At 41.6% G+C, this 19,043-nt stretch overlaps 3 protein-coding genes across 11 annotated transcripts; all 3 read right to left on the bottom strand.

Annotated features, from left to right (window-relative positions):
• Positions 1-417: 417 nt before the first annotated feature.
• prkag3a (protein kinase, AMP-activated, gamma 3a non-catalytic subunit) lies at positions 418-3,944 on the bottom strand. Of its 6 annotated transcripts, none has more exons than XM_071464296.1 (13): positions 3,447-3,944; positions 3,262-3,301; positions 3,002-3,102; positions 2,798-2,879; positions 2,656-2,714; positions 2,299-2,344; positions 2,124-2,178; positions 1,895-2,021; positions 1,625-1,790; positions 1,494-1,531; positions 1,216-1,362; positions 924-1,125; positions 418-648 (listed from the first exon to the last, which is right to left on the bottom strand). In XM_071464296.1, the coding sequence occupies exons 1-12, from the start codon at positions 3,462-3,464 to the stop codon at positions 1,009-1,011; spliced, it is 996 nt and encodes a 331-aa protein (XP_071320397.1). In that variant the 5' UTR covers positions 3,465-3,944; the 3' UTR covers positions 418-648; positions 924-1,008. The 6 variants fall into 6 exon arrangements, with proteins under 6 accessions (XP_071320397.1, XP_071320396.1, XP_071320393.1 ...); XM_071464295.1 differs by having other exon boundaries at positions 2,284-2,344; positions 3,447-3,812; XM_071464292.1 differs by having other exon boundaries at positions 1,032-1,125; positions 2,124-2,344.
• A 142-nt stretch (positions 3,945-4,086) lies between these two features.
• On the bottom strand, positions 4,087-8,477 carry cnppd1 (cyclin Pas1/PHO80 domain containing 1). The gene is made up of 8 exons (XM_071464289.1): positions 8,244-8,477; positions 7,651-7,753; positions 7,313-7,394; positions 7,065-7,185; positions 6,768-6,896; positions 6,613-6,674; positions 6,365-6,482; positions 4,087-6,185 (listed from the first exon to the last, which is right to left on the bottom strand). The coding sequence occupies exons 1-8, from the start codon at positions 8,304-8,306 to the stop codon at positions 5,556-5,558; spliced, it is 1,308 nt and encodes a 435-aa protein (XP_071320390.1). The 5' UTR covers positions 8,307-8,477; the 3' UTR covers positions 4,087-5,555.
• A 206-nt stretch (positions 8,478-8,683) lies between these two features.
• On the bottom strand, positions 8,684-17,718 carry abcb6a (ATP binding cassette subfamily B member 6 (LAN blood group) a). 4 transcript variants are annotated; one of them, XM_071464286.1, is made up of 20 exons: positions 17,582-17,718; positions 16,390-16,913; positions 15,230-15,370; positions 14,933-15,122; positions 14,286-14,378; positions 13,928-14,120; positions 13,606-13,727; positions 13,378-13,487; positions 13,226-13,291; positions 12,688-12,813; positions 12,469-12,545; positions 12,227-12,290; positions 12,057-12,142; positions 11,874-11,931; positions 11,687-11,791; positions 10,912-11,086; positions 10,697-10,809; positions 10,408-10,502; positions 10,213-10,281; positions 8,684-10,113 (listed from the first exon to the last, which is right to left on the bottom strand). In XM_071464286.1, exons 2-20 carry the CDS (start codon positions 16,903-16,905, stop codon positions 9,954-9,956), a joined length of 2,559 nt encoding a protein of 852 aa, XP_071320387.1. In that variant the 5' UTR covers positions 16,906-16,913; positions 17,582-17,718; the 3' UTR covers positions 8,684-9,953. The 4 variants fall into 4 exon arrangements, with proteins under 4 accessions (XP_071320387.1, XP_071320389.1, XP_071320388.1 ...); XM_071464288.1 differs by having other exon boundaries at positions 17,578-17,688; XM_071464287.1 differs by having other exon boundaries at positions 17,421-17,677.
• Positions 17,719-19,043: the final 1,325 nt, after the last annotated feature.

Raw genomic sequence — 19,043 nt, forward strand, 5'->3', positions numbered from 1 at the left:
AACCTAAGCTTAATTTACTTTGAAGACACTATTGATTTCCGGCCTTATGCTTGATAATTACTGACAACTTGATGTACCAATTACACAGATGGGCGGACGGATCACAAGGCCCGTCACGGATGAGAAAAAAATATAGTGACGTGTTTCCTTGTTTACTGTATAGGGAGGATGGGGTGAAAGCCTAAAGCCCAAGCGTACCACCGTGTGGTTAGAGATGCTGCTGCAGTGAGGTTGCATAAAGGTGACACCCTTCAGTAATGAATGTGTGCTCTTTATATATCATATATCTGCATAGTTCCTATTATTAGTTTTATTTTGTAAACTGTCCTATATAAGAACAGTTTCAGCAATTTCAGCCCTATTCCACATATTGTATTTCTCCACATGTACATTGGAAAAAAAACCACACACCAGCAATTTCTGATACAAATGTTTAATACAGAAATTTATTGTATTGAGTAAACATATATTGATCAATTTGATCAAATGCAGCCAATATGGTGCTGGAGACCTACAGAGATTCGTCACAATATTAAGGTCAGCTAACTGTCCATTATTGTTACTTGATTTTAACACAGATCATAATGTAAACAAAAGCGCAGGCAGGATTTTTTCCTCCTCTTGTGAGCTCTCATTTTGTGGCGATTTCTGAAAGACATAAACAAAAGCTACTGTACTGTCACTCCACTCAGCAACCGTCACGAGAATCCTCAGAAAATGCAGGTGATCGTTGCTTGCAAAGCATCAGTCACACAGCTGGGGTTGTGTAAGTGAAAGCACATAACAGTGGAGCTAATGTGAAAGCAGCAGCGGGTTTTCTCAGCGGGAGGGGGGGAGGGGGGCAAAGCTTCTGAGTGCTGGGTAACCAGACAACAGGGTGGCAGGCGGTTGTTGGGAGGTGGGAGAGAGGCTCCAGAGCCTACCTGCCTGGGTACATGGCCAGGACTCATGTCTACACAGGCGGTAAAGGAGTGAAGGGGACCCCCTCTGCCCCTCTGCCCCTCTGTGTTAGGACAAAAGGGCGTCAATACCTGCAGGGGTTAAGACCATGGCCTGCAGCAGGTCAGACAGAGAGATGATGCCCTTCACCACATCTGCCCTGTCCACCAGGACCAGCCGATGGACCTGGAATAAAGAGGGAATGTATTTCTCTGATCTGATAGGATTTTATAAGAAATCCAATTAGACCAAAATCCTTTCGAAGAACAGACCTACCTCAGCCTTGACAATGCGGTCTATAATAGTCTCTAGGGTTTCATCAGGATAGCACTTGATTACTCCCTCAGCAAAGCACGTGCGCCTGCGAATGGCTTCCTGCATAGTCATGTCCAGATTGTTGTAAGTCTTCTGGGCTGCTAGATTCTGCCGAGGAGAAAGCACACACCCCAGTTTCTGAGCATATGTCAGCAAATAATGCTGCACAGGGCACTTCATCATTGGCGATCGTTAAACCAAAAACAGCACGGGACATAACATTACTGTGTGGGACTTACAATCACATCAAATCTGGAGTAGAGCGCCACCACTTTGCCTGAGAAAACATATTGTTGGATGCTGTAATATTCATCGGTGGTAATAAATACGGCTCTGTGATATATAATCTTAAAATGCTCAAAGACGATACCTTGTCTGTCCACCACCGGCAGTGCAGACACCCGCCTCTCCACAAATATGGAGAGGGCATCATAAAGTGATGCTGTCTGCTGAACAGTGGCAATGTTCCTGAAAGTTCCAATCCCGAGCTCCTGGATCTGCTTCCGAGTGAACGCGGGCTTGGGGACTTTTTTCCCCTGGAAACATCCAAACAGCACAGGAGGAGAAACCTTTTCTTTTTACATGGCAAGATTATAACAAAAACACCCCACATTTAATATCTGAATTAAAGCTTGCTCACAAATATATGGAGGAACTTGAGGATTCTTTTGTGGGTGAGGATATGCAGGACATTTCCAGACGCTGGGTCGATGACGGGTAGCCTGTGGATCTTATACTTGAGTAAGGAATAGATGGCATCAAAGAGGCTGAGAGGACAGAGTAGAGGAGACAACAGGAATTTATTACCCGGCAGGGTTTAGAGCTAAAATAGTATCAGAGTGAAACCTAAGTGTGTTATGTGCACTCACCTGGCCTCTGGAGAAATACTAATGAGGAAGTGATTGGAATACTGTAAATAGACATCTGAAGAAGAAGAAGAAGAAGAAGAAGAAGAAGAGAGAGCACTAATGGAAATTCGCTGAGATGTGTGCACAGAGATAATACCATTGATCCGTGTTGCATATTTACTTTGCAATGAATCACCTCTCCACGTCTCAATCTTGTGGCTCTCCAGCTCATACATCTGAACCTTTAGAGAGAAACCACAATGTCAAGTAATGAGTCATTTAACTCTAGGTTGAGGACAGGTCAAATCGAACACTGCAAAAACCCTCTGTCAAGTGTGGGAGATACGCATCGTGCTGTGCTGCCAACATTTCGGAGCTCGTGTCTCAAATATTCCAACCATGCTTATTACGTAACCTTCATTTATGACTGTCTGCGGCTTATGATATGGAGATGTGGTGTCAAATAATAAAAAAATAGCGGGAAACGAAGTGCACGAAAAATGAAACTCAACTGAGTGTGTATGACTTTAAAGTGTGGTGTAGTCATGCTCACCATAGGAGACTTGTAATAGCAATGGAGGATGTTGATGAAATCTGTAATAGTCAGCATACCTGCGACAGAAAGGGATTTATGTTCCCATTATTATAATTTACAGCAACTAATAGTTAATACGAATACAACGACTAAGTCTTACCCACAAATCTCTGCAACTTGCTGTCCCACAGAGGTGCAGCCCTCAAGCCATTTGCCACCAGTGCAAAAAAGGCCTTTTTCACCTAAGTAAGATAAATTCACAGCTTGGGAGTGAGATTCTCAAGCAAACAACCAAAGCCTCTTCACGTTTCAGTGCTGGACATATGAGCTAGTCTATGCTGCGGTTGCACAGCTGCAGTCTTACTTGTAGTGTGGTATCAAATATGACCAGCTTAGAGCTGGTTGGAATGGCTTCATAGCAGCAGTGACTCTTCATGAAATTCATGTAGACTGTGGCGTCAGCCTCTAGAGGGAATCATATAGATTAACAGCTCACATTGTCTGAGTAGAGAGCAGATATAGAGATTGATATGTTCACGCCCTGTTATTGCATGTGTGCGCAAAAACCTACAAATCCACATACACACATTTGCAGAGATCCAAAGACACATGCATAGCCGTTACCTCGTTTCTCTATTTCCTTCTTCTTTTCTGGGAATGACACCTGCAACAGAGCGATCAAAACTCCACATGACACTGTCAGAATAGCTTGAAATCCACAAGGCTACTCATTTCCTTGGTTCCAATAATAGCTTTAACTTCACAGACACGTTTCCCTCTCTTATATTTATTCCAAAGTGACATTCTACCTGTGAAGGAGGCTCCATAACTCTGTTGTGTGTCCATGAAAAAGTTGTTTTCAAAGCAGCAAACTCAAGACTGCTGGTGGCTCCGCTCAGTTCTTTACCCTTTCCTACAAAGCAGTTGGGTCTATATTAGGAGCTCTCCAGTGGTATGTGTTTGGCCAGGGGTGCAGGGGAGGGGGAAAGAAGCTGGCTGGCCCAGGGGGGGAGGGACACTTGTTTCCCGTCTCTGTGAATCATGCAATCTTATTCTAAAAGATGCATTCTTAATCTGTGCTTATGGCCATTTCAAATAACATTAATATGCCAGTATTTATAGGCTGCAGAGGGGTGGAGCAAATGCAAGATAGAGCATTTCTAGCACAAGTTAAATTATTTTTTTTTCTAATATGGCTCAGATGATTTGAATTTCCCCTTGGGGAAAAATAAAGAATCTATCAATCAATCTATCGATTTTTCAAGGCCTTTAAGGAGGGTACAAGTTCACCTGCTATGTCAGAAATAAAGCAGAACAAACTCTCAGTCTATGTAGAGTAAATGTCAAGGCTGCATACAGTAAAGACCTCTGAGTCCAATCATATAAAGTGTACTGTTGGCTGTCAACTTGTGACAGTGGACTTCACACCGTTAACGACACAGACGATAATTAAATGCCACAAAGAAATGCATTCTTTATTAGCTATTGTCCTTTTTTCTACAGATTTTTTTTTTTTTTTAACAATGTTTGCATTTTACAGCATTTACAAAATTAAAGGACTTTGTGATTCAAAGTGTATCAAATTCAAATGCTAAGAGCAACTTGTTAAAAGGTTCAATTACAAAGTAAACGTCCTGGGGACCCATGTGTAACTGTGTGCATAAAAATAATCAAGTCTCTGGTGTTTAAAAGATGAGCTTCACAATGTGGTGATCATGGAGTGAAATATCCTGTTGCCATTCAAATGGAGCCAGATGTGCAAATTCCAGACCACATCAACAAAATAAAAAAAAGAAAAGAAAACTGCTGTTACCCTTTAACATGTTACATGTTGTACTAAAATGTTCACTTCAAAAACACCAACCCGAAACCAACTAGAAACTGAGTAAGAACCCCAGGCTCCCATCTTTTTTTTTTTTTATACAGACCTTCTTCCCCTTAGAGAATGAGACACTTGTAGATTTAATCTCTTATATTTGGCTCAACATTACCCTGTTGTAGGAAAATATCTTCATGGTTATGTGACATCCAACATAAAATTTTGGTGAATATTATTACTATAGAACGAACAAGAGACGGGAAAAAAAAAAAAAAAAATAGATGTAAATGACCAGAATAAGAGGAGATGATGTTACTGATCACTGTGTGAGGAGCGACGGTTCCACTAAGGTGTAAAGACACAGTGTGTTCAAAGTGTCTCTTTCTTTTCTTTGACAAGGACAGGAGACAATTTTGTTTCGCAACTCTACAAAAAACAAATCTTTTGTACAAAATCAGTGCTTGCAGCTTGTGTATGACCAATGTCTGGTGTTAACCTGTATGCACACATGACAAAGATATGGTAACACCAAGCACATCTAGATAAGCCAAAATTTAGTATACAAAGTAAACTGACTTTGTCCCTTCTTTTCGCAACGCCCTATCAAAAAAGAAAAAAAGAACTTACTGTAATACTTTCCCCTTTCAGATATGCTGTGTAACCTCCACACACTTTCATTAACTCAAAACAAACCAATCACAAAGAACCTACATCGCCATCTAACAGGTCTGAACTTCCAAACGACGATAGATGTGGGTTGGAAACAGTTTGGTTGAAGCCAAGAAAAACATAAAATTATCCTCAAATTCCTTGTCTGCAGTAAAAACAAGCTGCAGAGCGTTAACTGAAAACTATGGCATTTCACTCATGGCAAATTTATTCTGCAGTAGTGAACTATAAGTGCAGTAGTGAACCTTCACCCTGTGCTATCAAACTCTCCCTCTGACATGTGCCTAATTACTCGTCTTAATACCTGTATTCTAGATCTGGAAAAAAGAAACAGAACATGACTTAAAGCAGTTGATGAGCCATGAAAACGATGCTGGTTTGATTTCCAGAGTCTAATAAACAGGCTGACAGCAGTGGCGTTTGCAGGTCTCTAGCCGGGCATGAGCAGAGCTTGGGCTTTCATTGACTGTGGATGGCAGGGTCCCAGCTGCACAGGGGGAAACACCCCCAGGCCAGAGTTCAGACTTGGTTCAGTGGCTCCAAGCAGGCTAGAGGCCGGCCCCGGTGCATGGTGCAGATGGTTATCAGGGGAACCACGAATGAAGGGTGCTGAGGTGTTTTTAAGCCCACACTGAGGAGGAGGGAGGGCTGCAAGACAACCAGGACAGAGGAAGGAGGCAGCAGACCAGGTTTGAGGTGCTTCCATCTCAGACTTTGATTCAGGATGTATGTGACCCATTGAGGCAAGGAGGGAGCCCCAGAGACACAATACTGATGTCTGTGAGGAGGCCGATGGGGGACTTTGTATGTGGCCTATTCCCAGTGCATTCGTCTGACGATTCAGACTCTTGTTGGCCAGAACGCAACAGGGGGGGTGCTGGGCTGCTGCAGGAGCTTCTGGGTTTAGGTTGGAGGTAGGAAGGTGGGTTGGGCTAGTCTCTGCTGCAGGTCCAAGTGGGGACTGGCCACCCCTGGAGAGACTGAGCTGGTGCAGTACAGCGCTGGTGGCAATGAGGCCAGCCACACTGGTCAGATAGACCAAGCCGAGCATACATGATACCTGAAAATGAAATGAGATCAAAGCTTAGGATCAATCCCCCGCACTGTTTTGACTGAAGTTATAAATGAAGGGCAAAAACAAAAGGACATTTTTAAAAATGTGCCTGAGGTTCCCATCATGAGATGTCACCCACACATAAATATCCTCGCAGCTGCCTTCAAATCAAATCCCCCTCTCACCTTAGTAAAGTGCTGGTAGATGGCTGTGAGGGCTTGACTCCATGCTGATTGCTCTAGCAACACGCAGAGGTCAGTGTAGGTGAACCAGCCGCGTTTCATCCCCTGCCGCTCTGCAATGCTGAGGACACAGAGGCCAGAGTCAGAAATTTCCCTTTCACAAACTGGTGGCACAAAGTGTTCTACAACACTGAAAAAAATGGCTTTTTACACTTAAAAACTGTATTTCAGTGGTGAAGTGGACGACCTACTTGGTTTCCAGATGACTTAGTATATCGAAGAAGTCATTTGGCTCTGTGAAGAGGCTCCACTCCTAAAAGAGATGACACATTGGTTGGGACAAAGAACTTGAACCATAGACTTATGCAGGAAAACACTACATGCGGACGCACACGCCGCCACTTACAATGGCATTCAAGAAGTTCATCTCCAGGTTATTGACAGTTTGGACATCCAGCTTCCCAGCTGCTCCCCACTCATCGTTGAAAACTTCTTCTTCCTCTCCTTCGTCATACAGGTACTTGCTGGCAACCATCTAATTCACAGTGAGAGATCGGTGCTTTTGTCAATGCAATATCTTTTTACTCAGTTCATTAATTGCAGAAAACAGCAGTATAACAAAACCCCGTTCTGAAAAGAGCAGCGAACATGTTATTATTAACACTGACACATTCAGAACGACTTCAGAACTTGAAACACATACCATAGAGATCAGGAACAGGTCAGAGGAGGAGATCTTTTGGAGGTATTCAGGGTTTCTATGTCGGAGCCTTTCTATGTAAACTAGAGCCAGCATCATGGCACATGGAGAGATGCAAGCCTCCCTGAAGCAAAAAAAACAAATTAGCTTGAAAGCAGAAATGGAAGTGCTGTGTTTAGTTCCTGCTACATTGCACAGGCTATGCTGAAATGTAAACACGTATACATGTATAAACAATACACAGTACAAACCTGGCAACATGGGCTGCATACTTCTTCTGGAGCTTTCGTATCGGGCTTGGGGCAGACTTCTGGAAGATTTCGACAGCAATATCTGGAAAAGCAGAAAGTAAAAAGATCAAAGTGGACTCTCCTATGGTTGCAACTATTGGTTTGAATATAAACATTACTTATGTTCATGTATGTCAACTTTGAACCTCTACCAAAAAAAGTTTTACAAACACAAAAATTCCCCTTCCCCCTTTCTGTGCAAGTCAGAAAAAAAAAGAAGTGCATTTCTGATGCTGGTGCGTCAGAGAGGAGCTCAGCTGTTTGTGCTAGCAAAGTTTAAAAGCTAATATTCAACTCACCTGTAACAGGGCATGAGAGGGCGTCTAAAGAAACATCTTTGTCCAGGCCATAGTACAGTCGCTTTCTCACTCGTTCAGTCAACTTCTGGTGTCCAGGCAGAAACTGTAAAACAGTAACATGAGCTGCGTTACTCCAGCTGCGGTTTTGGGGAACTAGGTTAAATCAGCCAAGTTAGGTTGAAAAGCAGATCTTAACCTTTTTTTTTTTGCAAACAACGCAATATGCTCTGCACTCATTTTATTTACATGCAAATTTACAAATGAGTGAACCAGCACATTCGTTTAAAACAACTGTACAGGACATTAGCTAAGCTAATGCTAGGCCCATAGCTGGTCAACAGAAAGTGAGCGTAAAGTAATTGCATCTAACTAACAGCGTTAGCTACAGGAGCTAGCCCTTTCGATTTTTAAACAAACAAATGATTTAATATTAGTCAAAGTCATTTAGCATGGCGACACAACCAACTTTCTTAGTCGTTAAACAGCCACACTGCGATAACTAATCTCGCTGTCATAAACGTCGGCTAACGCTAGCTAATGCGCCGAGCCACCGCTTCCGCAGTTTGCTGACCCAGCGCAACTCGACAACGTACCGTGAACTCCTGGAAGTCCGAAAACTGAAATGTCTTTTCGTTGAATAAAGCGTCGAAATCCATATCTTCTACCGATTAAACATTAGTCGATATTGAAATAAAGACGACCGCTCGGCTCGGCTCGGCCTGGCCCCCGCCTGCTCAGCTAGCTACACGCCCTGACCGGGGACAGCCAGTGACGACTGGAGCCTCCGGCAGCTTGGCTCTTTCCAGACAGACACAGATGCTGAGACTGGGCGGGGGCGCACTGTGGAGCAGTTACACAACAGTTCAGAGCTCCTACTGGCCAAAGGATGCATTATAGTTATGATGTATGTATGTTATCTGTGTAGGTTTACTTTTTTTTTTTTTTATTGATAACTTGTCTCACATGCTGGCACCCTGCCAAACCTTGGATCATGTTTGAATGTCTTATGATTTTACACAGAAATGCAAAAAAACCCCCCAAACCTTTTATTATTCATAAGTACAACACAAAACTGAACTACAAAACGCAATAATTATGAACAATACCTTTATGAGGTAGATGTAGAACACCAAATCATATTGTGAAATACTGTATATGATTGTATGTACTCATATATTACATTAAGTGAGAACTGTAGTGGGTTTTATTGCTCATTGGCCATTGAGTTTGATGGTCTATCTTTTTCATGCCAGATATTTTGACTTGTTAATACAACGTAAGCATAGATGTACCTGATAACTTTGCTCCATTACATCTTATACCAGGTCAAAATGACTGGCATGAGAAATGTCTATTGTCATCAAATGCAACAGACAGGCATGGATTGTACAATTTTATATGCAAATGAGCCAGTCAGAAAAAAAATATATATACCAGATTTTACCTTAACTTCTTGTGTAATCATTAATCCAAATTTAAACAACACAATGATGCAGCTGATCAACAACGTCGCACTTTATCTTAGTGATCAAAAGTACACAGAGGCTTACACATAAAAAAAATATATATCACTTTAAATAACAGCAGAGGTCAGAAATCAACTACCACAAACTTCAAAAAATAAAACAAAGCTGAATAAAATCCCTGACGGCTTGTTTACTGACCAACTGTCATCGACATATAATTGACTAGTGTTTTTCCTCCCATCTTTCCTATAACTCTCCCTTTTGTATCTTTACATAACTTAGACAGCACAAACCAGCAAAAGTTTGATATAAAAAAACAAAAGACAAATATTAAATAGGTGGTGGGAGTGCTTCTAAAAATAAAAATATCCTCAAAATAAGATGAGACTAACACTGAGGGTGCCACCTGATGGAGTCACAATATAACATGCATTACTATTAATTCTTTAACCTTGCAATAAACTTATTATGGTTTGAAATAAGTATCTACATCTGTTTTTTTTTTAAATTATGTGGTAATAATTTGACTTTTTTTCTCCTGTTCCTACAAAACTTTCGGCATAATCCCAACTAATACCTTGGGGTTTAAAAACAAATGTCTTTTGATACACTTGAACACTTCCACTGTTTTTCTGCCTCCTCAGTTTTGTTAAGGCACCTTCCCCCCCCTGCCATTGCACATTCAGTTGGTAAAGTCTACAAATAAATAACACTGTCATCTATTTCAGCATTCCATCACATTAAAATAATCTATCAACTTTTTACAAATAAAAAAACAAACAAAACTGGATTTAAAATGTAGAGTTCTCGCTTAAAACACAACAAAAAAAAATACATTCAGTGGCTGTGGTGGTCTGAAGAGGTGGATGGTGGCTGCAGTTTCTCAGACTTGCGATCTTTGGCTTCTGTGTCTGATGAGGAATCTGAGTCCTGGGCCTGCTGTTGGTTCATCCACATGTCCGCATACATGCCTCCCTTTTGTAGCAATTCCTCATGTCTTGGATGGAGAGGAAGAAGGTGAGTCACGTACAGCTCAGTGAGGAACTGAGGTTGTCAGTATGTCATTCAGAATGACAGATCAATAAGGCACACTTACCGTCCCCGCTCAGCTATCCGGCCATCATTTATCACAAGAATCTGGTCTGCTCCGATGATGGTAGACAACCTTTTATATGGAAAAAAAAGGGATCCACACAACTCATCAGATAAAAGTACTGATTTTTTTTTTTTTTTTTTACACACAGGAACACACTTACAGGAGAAAAAGCACAATAAAACATGGATCTTTTACCTGTGAGCTACAACAATTGTTGTACGATTGGCACAGACTTTAGCCAGAGAGGCCTGGATGTTGCGTTCTGTTTGTGTGTCCAGCGCAGATGTGGCCTGCAGAGAGACACTATCTGTTAAAACTCTATAAAAACAGCTTAGCTTTAGCCAAACAATGTTGAATAACAGTGAAACAAGTTATGCAATGCATGTCTGAAAGCTCCTTCATTTAAGTAAAAGCCGAGCAGCAACTGGTTCAGTTTCCATCTGCTTGTCAACTCAGAGTTTGTTGCTCCTTTTTGTGGTCTCACCTCATCCAACAGGATGATCTGAGGTGCTTTGAGGATAGTCCTGGCAATGGCCACCCTCTGCTTCTCCCCTCCACTCAGCTTCAGCCCTCTTTCACCCACCTGCGTATCATAACCTGCCAGGGAACAAATCAGGTACAGTTACAGTTGTTCTACTCTTAGATAAACCAAAATATACTTGAAGCATCACTTAAAACAAAAGATTAACAAAAACTTACCTTCAGGGAAGGCCATGATTTTATCATGGATATCAGCAGCTATAGCAGCCTCCTCTACCTCCTGGTCACTAGCAGTGATGCGACCATAGCGAATATTATCTCGGATGTTGTCGTTGAAAAGCACAGTGTCCTGGGGAACCACACCGATATGAGCTCGCAGAGATGTCTGCTTCACCTGAGGAAAGACAGTGACAGCAAAGTAATTACTAGTCCGCAGTGTGCCTGTGTAAACACACACGGTTGCACACAGCTCTAATAAAGGGCAACTTGTAATAATAATAATAACTTGTAACTTGTGCTTTCATTGCTCTTGGTAAACTCAAGAGCAAAATAACCAGGGGCTAATTTATGCTTATAGCACTTTCATGACTTCATTTGCACATAAAGTGATGTACAGTGGCTTCTAATGCATAAAGGAACTTGCTGTTTTGCTCTGGTGGCACTATAATGAGTCATCCTGTGTCACTGATGTGTGCTCACATTGTGAAGCTTCAAATATTACATCTAATTAATGGATTTCGTGGAGGCACTGTCTCAACTTGAATGTAATTTCTGTGGCCATAGTTCATATTGTTGCTTAACCTACCAAAGAGTTCAGTTACAAACATCATAAGCTACACAAAGGTAATATTTACTGCACAGATAATGCCTTTGATTGTGCTGTTTTACATATGTTAATGTTATATACAAACACTGTGCTAATAAATATTTAGCTGTGTTCTTTTACTGCATACTCAGCTACTTGCATCTGTTCACTCTGGTGCCAAACACTCACTTTTGATATATCTTGGCCATCAATGAGAATGCAGCCTCCCTGAACGTTATAGAAACGGAAGAGCAGTCGAATGATGGTGCTCTTCCCAGACCCTGACGGTCCAACCTGGGGAGATTAGCAGAAAATAATGATGATACGATCTTAACACAGCATAAAAAGAAGACTGGAATCCCTTCCTCAGACTTACCAGGGCGACTGTTTGTCCTGGCAGTACAGTGAAGGAAACGTCCTTGAGAATCTCCTTGCTGTAAAACAGTTAAAAATGTAAGTACTTAGTCTTGTAAAACTCTAATTTGTATCCATAGTTTGGCTCACACACAGTTAACAACTTGACACATTATCAAGTTTTACCAAACAAATGTTAACCAACCCATTTGTGTAGCTGAAGTAAACATTCTCAAACTCCACCCTTCCCAGTTTGTAGAGGAGGTTCCCTGCATTTACTTCATCTTTCACCTGCAGAGGGAAACATTTTTTAAAAAAGCTGATCATATTACAGGACTGAAAGGGAAAACACAGACGTGTCAGTTTCACATGTACCTCTTCCTCCTCTTCAAAAAGTTTGAACATGTTCTCCATGTCAATGAAAGAATTCTGGATCATTCTGCAGCAAAAAAAAGAAGAAGAAGTGATTGTGTTGAAACAAAATCATACAATTCAGGCCAAAGTATACATTTGAAGAACTGTTCATTCAGCAGTGATTTCCATTCATTCTCAAATTCTTACTGAAAGACAATTAAGAGCCTTTAATGCAGATGTGTCCTTACTGTGCCTCTTCTTACCTGTAGTAGGTTCCAAACCAGTTGAGGGGGGTGTAGAGCTGGATGATGTAGGTGCCGAAGAGAACAAAATCTCCAACCTTGGAGGACAAGATTTTTTTCATGGATACACACAATACATTTTAACCTATTTTGAGACAACATCTTAAAAAGTATTCAGTTTACAAGGGCTGGTTCGAGTAGAGACAGAGAATATAGTAGAATGTACAGTATGAGCGGTACCTGAAACTTTCCTTCAGTAACAAAGTAGGCACAGAGCAGGGAGCCGGCCAGCAACCCTGCTCCGATGATCCCATTCTGAGTTTGGTTGAGGAAGGCCAAGGACGCCTGGGTCTTCCACTCTGACACCTACAGCAGGAGGAGACAAGAACCATCAGATACAGGCCTGGATGGGCTGGATAAAGGCTGGATTTTAATGTTGGATATATACAACAACTGAAATCACTGCTCCTTGTGTAAATGCAGATACCATGCTGTTGAATTAATCTCTGTTCATGTCTTCATGATCTACTTGATGCAGGTCACTGACATTTGTCTTTTTCTTCTTTTCTTTGCTTTGAAACTAAACCTACTAAGGATAATTTTATTTCCTTCATCCTGGATTTCGAGGTTTATTTGACTTCTGTCCAACTGAGCACAGCAATGTGTTTAAACAGTGTTTAATATTCTGCTAAACTGAAGTTAGGACAGGAAGTTGAGGGCACTTTTAGGTTAATTACTTGTACTTAATTGTTATTCATTTATGATAACTCTGACTTACCTGATATTTTAAGATGGTATCCTCAAACCGGCTGACCTCATAGTTCTCTGCATTGTAGTATTTCACCTATAAAAGCAGACAAAATTTAATCTGGAATTATTTTAACGTCTCAATGAAACAAAGGCAGCTGGACGACAAAAGGTTTGACGTACCGTCTCAAAGTTTAACAGGGAGTCCACGGCCTTGGACTTGGCATTGTTGTCCTGCTGATTCATGTCTCGTCTGAACTTGGTCCTCCATTCAGTGATGATGATGGTCAAAGCTGGTGGATACACAGGAGTGTTTGAATGTTTTATTTGGTATTATGTTCAACTCAACTGAATGTTTTGTGTTTATCATTAACCACATTGGACACCTATGGTTCAGCGTGTGCTACTTACTGAGGTACAGGGCCATGCAGATGAAGATGATGAGGCCAAACCAGGCATTGAAATATGTGATGAAATAGATGATAGAGATGACAATGTCAGCAATAGTTGGGAAGATGCTGAAGACTATGTAGCTGTGGAAAAAAGGGACAGCTGAATTAATTTTCTTTATCAATTTAAACAGGAGAATAAAATGAGAAAACATGGGTCCAAGAAAAAGTGGTCCTCCCACACATATCTAAAATTTCCAGACAGAAGCTATTTTAGTTTGCACATTATTTCAACCATTTTTTTCAATATTTATAATCCTGCGTTGCTTCCTGTGCCCTCTTACCTGAGCAAGCTGTTAATGGAGGATGTGCCGCGGTCGATGCTTCTCAGCACATCGCCGGTTTTGCGGCCCAGGTGCCAGCGCAGGGAGAGGGAGTGCAAATGCGCAAACAGACGCACCTGAACCACACGGTTGGTGAACTGCTGCACACGGATCCACAGGAAGGAGCGCATGTTGCTGACAAACCCTGAGGCACCTGCGAGGAGGCAAGGATACGGGCGACAGTGACTGACAAACCTTACTACTCGTGTGACGTGTGATTTGAGGCAGAGAATCACTGTGCAGTATCACTTTGGGAGCATTTGTATACCTTTCAGTGACACTACAGAGAGGACTCACTACATTATCCATCCAGTCTTACCTGCCCCTCCACCCTGCAGAAACTTAAGCAGGACATAAATACACACTGTGGTGGCCACAGTGTGCCAGCTGCTGCCACCAGTCAGATCATTCACTGAGAGAGGGACAAAGACATAAAGGTAAATTAGAAAAAAGCCACAAGATCCAGTATTTGCCTCAAAGACAAGGAGATAAACAAAATGATAAACATGGCAAGTAAAATTCTGAAGGCGTTCTTTGACACCAGAGTATTTCATATTATATATTTTATATTCCTATCTCTGGCCCTCTGGAAGCTCAAAGATATCAGGAGAAAGTTGTCTCAATTTCATCGCATCAAACATCCTGAGGAACAGTGATGTTGATGAGTCTGTCAACAAGCCACTGGGTGTATATTCAACATCATATTTTGGCATGTTTTTACATGGCTCCTGAGGCTTTTCAGGCCGGAGTTTCAAAGTGAATAAATAAAAAACACCATTAGTTTGGCTCAGGCAGAAACAGGTCATTTTATTCATTCATTGAATTCACTCAAACCTTTATTTATACAGGGAAGTCAATTGAGAGCAAGCACTCTTTTTAAAGGACTCCCAGAAACATTTAACTTGAGAAGCAGCTCTGAAATAAATGAACTCTTCTGGGCAAGATAAAAAAATGTATTTCACTCACCTATATTCTTGTAGAAAATGGGTACAAAGACATTAATAGCCCTCTCTACTCCTAGCAGCCCTAAACAGAAGACGACCAGCAGCTGGAGGAACACGTTGCCTCGGGGCCACATGTAGGGAACAAGCAGACGGACCTTCTTTCTGAAACCCTGCCAGGTGGACTGGTTCTCTTCTGTTCTGCCCAACAGGCTCTGAGATAGAGAAAAAAAACATAAAGCACCAAACACAGCTGCCACAGGTTTTAATAAAGTGAGTTCAACCAGAAGCGTGTTTGGAAGTGCCGTTTGTTTGTCACTACCTGTCCACTGTTCTCTACATCCCGCTCATCTTCATTTATCAGAAGCATGTATGGTCTCCGTGGCAACCCTGGAGCTTTGAGACCAATGAAGAAAAGCAGCCCGGTACCAATGTAGCGTATTAGCCACAGGGCAAACTGCACCTGAGGGGTTCATAGACAATTTAAAACAGATCAATATGGATACCACATCGCACAATTCAATGGTCATAAGACAGTTGTGCATGAGAGAATTAAGAACTTCATAACTGCATTTGCTGCGTCCTCTAAGCCTGTGAGTAACTTACATTGCTGTGTGATCATGTAAGTTACTGTTATCAGTTATACTAATATTTATCTTAGGTTACTCTTACAAAGGCGGAGACAACAGAATAAACAGTCTGAGGAGTACTACTGCATTTTACGAGCAACACTTTAAATGAAGGGCAGATCATATAAAAGAACCCTTTAAAAGTCAAAAGTGAGCAAATGTCAAGTCATGCTTACAAACACAAAGTTGAACCTCCTGCAACTGACACAGTGTGGGAGGGGCAAGATTTTCCCTCATGATTTGATTGGATAACACTGCAGCAATAAGGATCTGAAACTACGACCTGGCAGTGACTCAGCAAAAAAACCTCTAGTCTTGTGCTCATTTCTTCTAGTGTTTTCACTTTTTGCATGCAACCTTGTCATGCCTTGGTGGCAGGGTGGGTGCTTTGTTTCACCTGCAACATGACAGGCTGCATAGTTTTGAGTGGAGTGACTCATAAGACACACCTAACTTTAATAAATAACTACCCTTTGGCCTGCTTGACTATTAAGGCACATATTGTTGATATCATAAAATACTAACAGAGAGGACAGTGAGAGGAGTTTTATCATTATGCAGAATAAAAAACAGGTGCCATCAGCACATTCTTTGCTCGACATTAAAGAAACTAAGTTAATTCAACTTAACCCTGAATAGATAGGAATGGAGATAAACTGCTATACACAAGTTGCATGCTGGTACAGTAAAGCATATCAGAGGATCTGAATGCAGTATGTAGTAAACAATATCTTGGCCAAACCCTGCCTGAAAATAGTCTTAAACCAGAGACACCACAACATGCCCTACATTCTTGAGTCTGACTTATTTTGTTTTGAAAATGACAGCTAAAAAAAAACTGATCTTCTCTCACCTGCTGTTCATTGTTCTCCAGCCCCCACCACCAGTGAGGACTATACCAGGAGATGAAGGCCAAGTTCTCAGCTGAGAAAGCCACAGCCCAGAACAGCAGGAGGACCGTGCTGTGCCCCCTCGTCCGGTCCATAAGCAGGACCCTACGTCTCTCCACCCTGAGCAGGGCTATGCCCCAGACCCAGCCCAGCGCAGAGAAGCAGCCATACAGCACCACATAGCCTGGGAGCTCTCCTCCACTGGCAGCGCGCCACACTATCCCACTCAGAAACTGGACGAGGAGAAGGACGGAGATGGCCTGCTGGAAACCGTAGAGGCGGGAGCGTGGGATGAACTTGGGTTCCATTGTCGTGCCATATTTCTGGTAGCATATGCAGTGAATGGTGCCGAGAAAGAAGGCGATGGTGAGCAGGATGGTGGGAACCAGCGTGAAGTAGAAGCAAGGGGAGATGCCTTCATCCACCCAGGTGTGGGAGATGGAGGAATTGGCTTCGCAGTAGCTTTGCATAAACACCATGGCTGCAGCTAGGGAGAGACAAATGATTTCATTAGAGATGCAAAACAACCACTGATTAAGTGAAAGACTAAACAGCTTAAAGGCCCAGAAGGCTTGAAACAGAGGCTTATAACTTAAAATATCATACAAACAAAACAAGAGTCCCCCCTCTTTCACACCTTACACACACTTGGCTGTCTGCTTGGCTCTGTTATATTTGGCTGTGAACTTAAATGACATTTAGGAGCTGAGTCATGGTTCACTATTGCACCTGCTTTAGTTGCTGGTTATAAATGACCACCATACGACCCATTACCAGAAAGTGTGTCAAATATGGTGGGCAAAAGCACTTAATGCGAATGACAAATTAAGTGTATACCCGCTCCAACATCATGCACATTGAACAACACTGGATAACAAGCAAAGGAAATGTAACACTGTTAACATATATATATTACAGAGGCTATAGACATAAAATAACACGCTATTGTTCGTTGTATCATTACCGTATTTTTGCCGGGCAACTTCACCCGTACCTGAACACTCCACTTGTCAGATACAGAGGTTACTCCAGAGAAGCTAGCAAGTAAGCTAATAAGAGCTATTAGTTGCTAGATAGCTTGGCCGGCTATTACCAGCTTTAACACAAACAACAGTTTACACCGCGACTGGCTAGTAAAGTAAAAGCCATACACACTTAGGCGTCTGTGCTCATGCTGCTGAAGCGCTTGTCCTTGTAGCTCCTGTTAAACAACAGCTAATCCATGACTCGGCAATCGACGTTTTACGCAACAGTGTTCGACTGCACGGCCTGAGCGTCAGCGCCGCCTGGAGGGTGACACCGGAAACTGAGTTATGGAGGCAGAAAGAGAGCAACATGGACACAATCTAACCTATGTGTCTAAGCCGAATAGACCTAAATATAAAGAGGAAATTAACAGTGGTGGGAAAAGTATTAAGATTTTATAGTTAAGATAGAGTAGCAATAGCGCAGTATGAAAATACGACATTACAACAAAAAGTTCTGCATTCAGAAGTAATTACCAGCAAAATGTACTGAATATAATGAGTCATCTCATATTTGAATATCTTTACTGATGCATTAACAGTAAAAATGCTTCATAATTTAATTTCTGATCAGATGCTTTTGATTAGGCTTTTATTCTGAAAGGTAAATTGTAGCCATATATGGCAAATGAATGAGGAAAAGAGAGGATAAAAGGATATTTTCTTGAAAGTAACATAAAATGGAAATACTCGAGTAAATTACAAGTGCATCATTAGCATTGTACTAACTGGTTATATTACAGGACTGGAGACTAAATGCAATTAATAAACAGTAATGTAATGGTAATGTTCAATTCACTTTCTGTTACCTGTCTCACTCATTGTCACTTTAAATGACATGTACATCATTAACCAAACATAAGCACTGCTACATTTATGAATGACACCTCCAATGTCATATAAATTAGAGATTCTATACAACTGTTTGTATGAAATCTTTGAATCAAATCTGGACCCATACAAGCCTGCAATGCCAGAAGATGATCAGTAGATGGCACTAAATACAAAGGTATAACCAGAGGAAACCACAAAACAACAGCATCAGGCTTGAACAATAGTTCATAAAACCCCCAATGACCATAAACACAGGTGGTGAGGAAAAAAATAATCCAGGTGATAGAATATAATAACAATGCCTGGCATGTTATTAACTGCTAGCAGGGTACCATTTTACTGCTATATTAAGGCTAGTGAATGAGTGATTAATGACATTATAGCAACATAACCCATGTGTGCCTCTTCCACTGAAAAGAGTAATTTTCAAATCAAAGGGACATAAAAAGAACATCGTCTTTCAGTGATGGGGGGATTTAAGTTTAGAGCTTTTCCCATCAAACTGTAAATTCAGGGTTTAGTAGAAAGAAGGGAAGTGACTCAAAAGCCAGCTGTCGCATCTGTCCTTCGAATGAGGATAAAGAAAAGACTCTTCAGAAGAAGTGTATGTGTGGATATGTACCTGCAGGTGAAAGAAGAAAAAAGGGGGAAGTACATCCTGATGGAGTGTGTGAAAGAAACAAAGAAAAGACGGAGCAAAAGAGCTTGTGATGTCTTGTGTGAGCTTACACACACACGCACATGCACACACATGGGAC

Source organism: Trachinotus anak, unplaced genomic scaffold (assembly GCF_046630095.1).
Source record: "Trachinotus anak isolate AG129_WGS33_773 ecotype Australia unplaced genomic scaffold, CSIRO_AGI_Tana_v1 ptg000026l, whole genome shotgun sequence".
Lineage (NCBI taxonomy): Eukaryota > Metazoa > Chordata > Actinopteri > Carangiformes > Carangidae > Trachinotus > Trachinotus anak.

Excerpts from the sequence above, each read along its gene's own strand:
- cnppd1 (XM_071464289.1), bottom strand. The coding sequence starts at position 8,306 with ATGGATTTCGACGCTTTATTCAACGAAAAGACATTTCAGTTTTCGGAC. Across the intron at positions 6,483-6,612 it reads CTAAGTCATCTGGAAACCAA|CATTGCAGAGCGGCAGGGGA; the intron begins GTAGGTCGTCCA and ends CTGTGTCCTCAG. Across the intron at positions 6,186-6,364 it reads TCTACCAGCACTTTACTAAG|GTATCATGTATGCTCGGCTT; the intron begins GTGAGAGGGGGA and ends TTTCATTTTCAG.
- abcb6a (XM_071464286.1), bottom strand. The coding sequence starts at position 16,905 with ATGGTGTTTATGCAAAGCTACTGCGAAGCCAATTCCTCCATCTCCCAC. Across the intron at positions 14,379-14,932 it reads CATTTTCTACAAGAATATAG|TGAATGATCTGACTGGTGGC; the intron begins GTGAGTGAAATA and ends TCCCTCTCTCAG. Across the intron at positions 13,292-13,377 it reads CCCTGTTAAACTTTGAGACG|GTGAAATACTACAATGCAGA; the intron begins GTACGTCAAACC and ends CTGCTTTTATAG.
- prkag3a (XM_071464290.1), bottom strand. Across the intron at positions 2,345-2,655 it reads GCTATTACAAGTCTCCTATG|GTTCAGATGTATGAGCTGGA; the intron begins GTGAGCATGACT and ends TTCTCTCTAAAG. Across the intron at positions 1,363-1,493 it reads ACTCCAGATTTGATGTGATT|AATCTAGCAGCCCAGAAGAC; the intron begins GTAAGTCCCACA and ends TCTCCTCGGCAG.